Source organism: Sinocyclocheilus rhinocerous, unplaced genomic scaffold (genome assembly GCF_001515625.1).
Source record: "Sinocyclocheilus rhinocerous isolate Xijiao unplaced genomic scaffold, SAMN03320098_v1.1 scaffold579, whole genome shotgun sequence".
NCBI lineage: Eukaryota > Metazoa > Chordata > Actinopteri > Cypriniformes > Cyprinidae > Sinocyclocheilus > Sinocyclocheilus rhinocerous.
The window spans coordinates 1117029-1124552 of record NW_015666542.1 but is presented as its reverse complement, the minus strand read 5'-3'; the positions used below and the strand labels follow the sequence as shown (position 1 = coordinate 1124552).

The 7524-nt window shown below is 39.5% G+C and overlaps 1 protein-coding gene across 5 annotated transcripts in view; it reads left to right on the top strand.

The window, feature by feature from the left end:
* The first annotated feature begins 434 nt into the window (after positions 1-434).
* The window catches only part of LOC107732664 (nucleolin-like), a 10728-nt gene continuing 3638 nt past the window's right edge, over positions 435-7524 (top strand). The window contains exons 1-12 of one of the 5 annotated variants that reach the window (XM_016544065.1): positions 435-554; positions 3571-3675; positions 3765-3870; positions 3961-4050; positions 4129-4272; positions 4403-4531; positions 5310-5399; positions 5579-5702; positions 5806-5942; positions 6126-6252; positions 6338-6468; positions 6563-6686. In XM_016544065.1, the coding sequence (XP_016399551.1) occupies positions 537-554; positions 3571-3675; positions 3765-3870; positions 3961-4050; positions 4129-4272; positions 4403-4531; positions 5310-5399; positions 5579-5702; positions 5806-5942; positions 6126-6252; positions 6338-6468; positions 6563-6686 (1325 nt within the window). In that variant the 5' untranslated portion in view covers positions 435-536. Of the gene's footprint in view, positions 555-2004; positions 2126-3570; positions 3676-3764; positions 3871-3960; positions 4051-4128; positions 4273-4402; positions 4532-5309; positions 5400-5578; positions 5703-5805; positions 5943-6125; positions 6253-6337; positions 6469-6562; positions 6687-7524 lie in introns of those variants that run through there. The other 4 variants (XM_016544068.1, XM_016544067.1, XM_016544066.1 and 1 more) reach the window with 4 other exon arrangements.

Here is a 7524-nt window from a genome sequence, read left to right as displayed (position 1 = left end):
CGTTTCTGGTAGTCCACATTTATCACAATTGCCTGTTTCATGCTTCCCTATTATGTGCAAACTGTTATTTAATGCTACATGTCCTATTCTCAATCTATATAAGATAATGGGTCATATTTGATGTTATTTTCACAACATCAGTAGATTGTAGAGTTATTGTTTCAGAGATTTACTTGTAGGTTACTTTAAAACGAGACATAGACAAGAGTGAGAGGGCCGTTTTTCCTCGTTTAATTATAAATGTCAAACTTTTTATTTATTTGCCATCCACCACGCCAGGATGTAATGGTCCACGTGATGGTGTCGAGACATTAAAGAATCACTGAATCGAATCTGTTCAAAAGAACCGTTTGCGGAAACGAGTCGGAACTGAACGTCATTGGAGGGCGGTCTCAGTGGGCGGGGCTTGTCTGGACGTACTAAAAGCGTACGCGAGCGCTCTTTTCTGTCTTGTACGGAGAAGCACGTGTGACTGGACGGTTTCTACCTGCGCCATTCTCCCGTTATCAGCTTTACTGTAAAAACAACCTTCAGTCATGGTCAAGCTTGCCAAGGTAAGATACCTGCACACATATTACAACAATTCAGCGTTTAAGTTTAAACGGTCAAAGCGCGAAATGTTTCGTTTTTATCGCGACTGGTGAGAAGAAGGCCCACACGTGCAACACATGTATTTCGATCAAATGTGTGGTATAGCTCTGCAAATGTGAACTCAAAGAGTGAAAATGACTTATAATGCTAAATAGCGGCGCCTAAAATCAGCTAATGTTATGTAATATCCGTTTTTGTTGGTTTTTCGTTTAACACGGGCTGACCACGCTTCTCCTTCATTAGGCCTCAGCTGACACGCGTGAAGTATGCCTTTTTTTTAGTATGTATTTGACATGTTTTGTAGTGTTGTAAAATCGACCTTTTTGATTAGCGAGATGTTTTTGAGTTTTTAGAGCGTCGTGGTTTCGCGCTAAATCGCGTTTTCGCCATGTGTGCCGTGTAGCGATGTTTGCTAAAGCTAAACGCCTCCATTTTGGCTCTTTGAAGCGAATGAGCGGACATTTAACACGCTGCATTAAACCGCGTCGTGTTAGTGCATATTATTTGACTTGCACGATTATAATATGTGAGGATGGCACATTAGTTTCTTATGCTAGCATGTTGGATAGCAAGCATGTGGGTTTTACACGTGTAACGCGAACCCCACGTGGGTTCGTTCACGCGCAGTGCTGCGGCTTTTAAATAGTCGTTTTGAGTCTCAAACTTTAACTTTTATTTTTTTTCCTTAGTTTTAAACATTTTATTGGTGGTTGTATTTACTTGACGAATTAATTTAACCACTCTAGCAAAAAAAAAAAATGCGTTGACAAATCCGCAGCGCAATAATTTTACGCAAATACGTGTCGCGCTTTGAGTTATCCACAAAAACATTTTGGATAGTTATTTTGTTATTGCTCTTTAACGCCATAACCTAATAGTGTCTTTAGAGATATACTATTAATTCCCATCAGTTCCAGTTCTTGGAACATCTGATGTCTTTCCCTTTCATACGCTATACATATTAAAAGAACATGCTCAACCGTTTCTGGTAGTCCACATTTATCACAATTGCCTGTTTCATGCTTCCCTATTATGTGCAAACTGTTATTTAATGCTACATGTCCTATTCTCAATCTATATAAGATAATGGGTCATATTTGATGTTATTTTCACAACATCAGTAGATTGTAGAGTTATTGTTTCAGAGATTTACTTGTAGGTTACTTTAAAACGAGACATAGACAAGAGTGAGAGGGCCGTTTTTCCTCGTTTAATTATAAATGTCAAACTTTTTATTTATTTGCCATCCACCACGCCAGGATGTAATGGTCCACGTGATGGTGTCGAGACATTAAAGAATCACTGAATCGAATCTGTTCAAAAGAACCGTTTGCGGAAACGAGTCGGAACTGAACGTCATTGGAGGGCGGTCTCAGTGGGCGGGGCTTGTCTGGACGTACTAAAAGCGTACGCGAGCGCTCTTTTCTGTCTTGTACGGAGAAGCACGTGTGACTGGACGGTTTCTACCTGCGCCATTCTCCCGTTATCAGCTTTACTGTAAAAACAACCTTCAGTCATGGTCAAGCTTGCCAAGGTAAGATACCTGCACACATATTACAACAATTCAGCGTTTAAGTTTAAACGGTCAAAGCGCGAAATGTTTCGTTTTTATCGCGACTGGTGAGAAGAAGGCCCACACGTGCAACACATGTATTTCGATCAAATGTGTGGTATAGCTCTGCAAATGTGAACTCAAAGAGTGAAAATGACTTATAATGCTAAATAGCGGCGCCTAAAATCAGCTAATGTTATGTAATATCCGTTTTTGTTGGTTTTTCGTTTAACACGGGCTGACCACGCTTCTCCTTCATTAGGCCTCAGCTGACACGCGTGAAGTATGCCTTTTTTTTAGTATGTATTTGACATGTTTTGTAGTGTTGTAAAATCGACCTTTTTGATTAGCGAGATGTTTTTGAGTTTTTAGAGCGTCGTGGTTTCGCGCTAAATCGCGTTTTCGCCATGTGTGCCGTGTAGCGATGTTTGCTAAAGCTAAACGCCTCCATTTTGGCTCTTTGAAGCGAATGAGCGGACATTTAACACGCTGCATTAAACCGCGTCGTGTTAGTGCATATTATTTGACTTGCACGATTATAATATGTGAGGATGGCACATTAGTTTCTTATGCTAGCATGTTGGATAGCAAGCATGTGGGTTTTACACGTGTAACGCGAACCCCACGTGGGTTCGTTCACGCGCAGTGCTGCGGCTTTTAAATAGTCATTTTGAGTCTCAAACTTTAACTTTTTTTTTTTTCCTTAGTTTTAAACATTTTATTGGTGGTTGTATTTACTTGACGAATTAATTTAACCACTCTAGCAAAAAAAAAAAATGCGTTGACAAATCCGCAGCGCAATAATTTTACGCAAATACGTGTCGCGCTTTGAGTTATCCACAAAAACATTTTGGATAGTTATTTTGTTATTGCTCTTTAACGCATTTTAAATGAAAGCGATCAAATTGTGTTTTATTTGGCCACACCTCCAAACATTTGCTATGTCTCATACAAGCCCTGGAGATGCATGTTAGGTTATTAATTTTGTTTGCTTTTTAATGGAAAGAATGCAGTAGTGTATAAATAAAATGCATTGAAATTAAAACAATCCAATATAAATATTAACTTATAATATTTTCTGAAAAATAAGTTGCGCAAACTGTTATTTAGAAAAAAATTACATTTTTCACATTTTATTGCGCTCGGAAATAATATAATAAACTGAACAACCCATTCGCAAACAATATAAATATAATTTTAATGAACTTGTAATATATTAATAAACTAAAATATAATAATAAATTTGTATTTTTAGTTCTATTCACTAAAATCCAATTTATTTGGCAAGTCGCAGCACATTTGAGGTGATGAAAACGTTACTTGTGTTTTAGAAAATATGATAAACATCAGCATAATTGCAGGAACTTAAATAAAACATTAAAAAAAAAACCTGCCCCCGCAAACCAACCTTTTCTCGACGTTTGCAGGCAGCTAAAAAACTAGCGCCTCTGAAGAAAAAGGCACCTCCACCTCCCAAAGAAGTGGAAGAAGAATCCAGCGAGGAGGAGAGCGAGGATGAGGGGGAAGAAGAGGTGAGGAATCGATCTGTAAATAACGTGTTTTAAACATTTAGTTGCTAATGAAGGAGGTGTTAGACTGAGATTCAATCTCAATTCGGCAGGCGCCACCAGCTAAAGCTGTAGCAAAGAAGAAAGCGGCTCTGGCGAAGGCAGTGAAAAACGGAAAAGCTGCTGCCAAACAGGAGAGTGACGACGATGAAGAATCTGGTAAGCGAATTGTTTTCATGGTTCTCTCAGTTCTGTGTTCTTAATCTAAAGGTCAATATATCATTAATACGTCTTAATTTTTCCCGATAGAAGAGGAAGCTCCTCCCCCAAAGAAGGCAGCACCTGCCAAGAAAGCAGCGCCTGCTGAGGAGTCTGATGAAGATGATGACGAGGACGATGGTATGAAAGTGCTTCAGGATGGTGTGCATTCATAAGTGATTTTAACATGTCTAACAACTCCGTTTCCTGTCTTTGTAGATGACGAGTCTGAGGAAGAGCTGCCTCCACCACCCAAGAAGACGACTCCTGCCAAAGCCACAAAGAAAGCAGCTCCTGCAGCCAAAGCACCTGCTGCGAAGGAGTCTGAGGATGATGATGATGATGACGAGGAAGATGATGATGGTGTGTGTGAATGGCTGTTTATTTAAGAGCTGCACATGTGATGCATAAGGGATTTAATACTGAAAGTGTTTGATTCCGTGCACTGAAGTTTGCATTTGCCATCATTTTTAAATGTTTTGTCCTGATTCAGAAGAAGAGGAAATGGACACGACTCCAGCGCCCAAAAAGGCAGGAATGGTGAAAGCAAAGGAGGAATCTGAAGAGGATGATGAGGAGGAGGATGATGACGAGGACGATGATGATGATGATGATGATGAAGGTATGATAGTGAAGTTCTGTTTAGATTGTTTTGATGTTCTGCTGATCAGATGCATTTGGTTTGTTAAAAATATTAAGTTGGCGACTGATTCTTCAGCTCCAAACAGACCCAGAATGTGAAAAAAGCATACAGATTTAGAAACGCTTTATCAGAGATAAGAAAATGTTTTATAAAGTGAGAAATAGAGGAGAGAAAAAAAATTGCAATATAACAATAGCTGTACATTTGATGTGAAGGCAATTGTAGTTTAGATATACACAGTTACTGATAAAATACACTGAATTTGTTAGAAATGGATATTTAAGTCCCAAAATGTCAGTTCTTTTGTGTGTGTATGTGTGTGTATATATATATATATATATATATATATATATATATTATGCGCACGCACTGAATTTTCATCTGCCGCAAGTTATCGTTTCCTTTTTTTATTGTTCAAATTTTTTTTTTTTTTCCCTTGACATTTTCATCTTTTATTTAGGTAGGACAGTGTAGTGAGTGACAGGAAGTGAAGTGGGAGAGGCAGGGGGATTCGAACTCGGGACGCCCGCAGCGCAATGGTGCTACATGTCGATGCGCTGCATACAGGGCTATCAGTTCCCACATTTCATGCTACATTTAATACATTTACGAGATCTAGCATTATACTCTTCTCAGGACAATGTGCTGAGTTCCTGATTTATGATAGTTTCATGTTGTTGTTTTTTTTGAAGCTTGACAGCATTGGTCACTTCCAAATAGTTTCTCTTATTCACTTTGTCTTGGTTTCGCTCTTAAGAAACCCCGGTCACTCAAGCAAAAAGGAAAGCTGAGACCAAAAAAGAGAAGGGAACGCCGCCGGCTAAGAAAGCTAAAACTGATGGTGAAGGTGAGACTGCAATTCTATACACTTCAGTTCTTGTGCGTTAAACTACATATGATGATTAAAAGGGACTTAATACTGAAATATGTGATGTCACCTTTTATATTAATTCTGATGCTGGTGTAAGGGGGAGAAGTCTGTTTCTTTGTTTTGGTATGGCGGATTAATTTGCTTCGAATTTTCAGGTTTTAGTCTCTACTTGGGCAACTTAAACCACAATAAAGACTTTGATGAAATCAAGTCCGCTATTGCAAAGTTCTTCTCAAAGGAAGGCCTTGAAATTCAGGACGTCCGAATTGGCGGGACCAAGTAAGGAGAAAATTGTTGTTGTTGTTGGATATCCTATTCAAGTAAATTGTCATTGCAAAGGAGTTGTTAGCTTCTAAATCAGGCGTCATAATTTGCTTTGAAGGAAATTTGGCTACGTTGACTTCGCGTCAGAGGAAGAGCAGCAGAAGGCTTTGGGGCTCAATGGCAAGAAGCTGATGGGCCAACCGGTGAAACTCGACAAAGCCAGAAGCAAAGAAAACTCCCAGGAAAACAAAAAAGGTAAAATTCCCGCAGCTGCCGCTTTGAGCGTAAATCCAACCAGAAATGATGACACCTTTTCACTTTCCTGAACTCTCGTGTGGGCTTAAGATAGTCAAGTGCTGATCTCGAACCATCGCTAATGTGGTACATCAAACATTGAACTCGCAGACGCCAACGTTTTAGTGCTTTTCTTTTCCTCAGAGAGAGATTCACGCACTTTGTTCGTAAAGAACCTGCCGTACTCCGTAACGCAGGAGGAACTGAGGGAAATCTTTGACCAGGCTGTTGATATCAGGATACCGATGGGCGACAGTGGTTCTAGCAGAGGGTAAGACTAAGCCGCGGCTCTTCACGTTAATAAAAATGCATCTTTTAAGCGAATCCTTGACTGACGTCCTCCTCTTGGGGTACAGAATCGCCTACCTCGAGTTCAAGTCGGAGGCAATCGCCGAGAAGGCAATGGAGGAGGCGCAAGGGTCAGATGTTCAGGGCCGGTCTATCATCATAGACTTCACAGGAGAAAAGAGTCAGAAGGGTGGCAGAGGTGAGTAAACGGTGCTGTCTAGGTCCGGTTTGGCTCTGGACAAGATCTGTTGTAGATGAATGTTAACCGCGCTCTTGTTTTCTACTCCTTTTAGCTGTTGCAAACAAAGTACTGGTTGTAAACAACCTAGCGTTCACTGCGAATGAAGACGCCCTCCAGAGTGTGTTTGAGAAGGCCGTGTCCATCAGAGTACCACAGAACAACGGCAGACCAAAGGGGTACAGCAGTTGATTCAGTGCATTTAAAGATGTGTGGACATGAATTGTTTATTAGGTTTTTATTAATTTGACAATTTAATACAGGGCTCCAGCCTGCGAGCTTTTTTTTCTGCTGGTGTGAGTAAATTTTTAAAAAACATCAAACGAAAGCATAACAAAATCCCGCTACTCGTTTGAGCCGTGCGATCCAGTGAGAAGCGTTTGAATTCGCCGCAGAATGAATAAAGGTTGCTGTGAGATCTACTGCGAAGCATTCAAATTCTGCACAGAATTCTGGTATAAACGGATCAAACGGCGCTGACGCAGAAAACCAGAAGCGGTAACGCTAACTGTAACCATGGTGTTGTGGCAGGAGGAGTTGAATGTTGTTACATTATTCGTTTCAGGGTTTGTACAGCCTTTTGAGAGAGAAATTCAAGCTATTTTCAATGACTTACAAGCATTTCACACAACTGTTTCCAGCACTTTAAAACTCCAAAATGATCCAATTTGAATTGTTGTTTTTAATGGGATGACCAAAATATACTGTGGTGAACAAACACTTGTGTAAAATGTAAAAAAAAAAAAAAACATCAAATCACCATTATAACTTGTAGATGGCAGCAGAGGAGCACTTATAGGCTCAGTAGTCATTTATGCTTTTAGTTTTAGAAATTATAAAATCACTAAAAATAACAAATCAAGAAATCTAATTATAATTTTTTGTGGGTGTATGAAGTAAGAAGTCAAAGTGCTTTGAATTTGCGACTAAATCACTTAAGTTGGTCAATTTCATATAAGACTATAGAAGAATAATGGCACATTTATTAAGAGTACTATCTATATATATATATATATA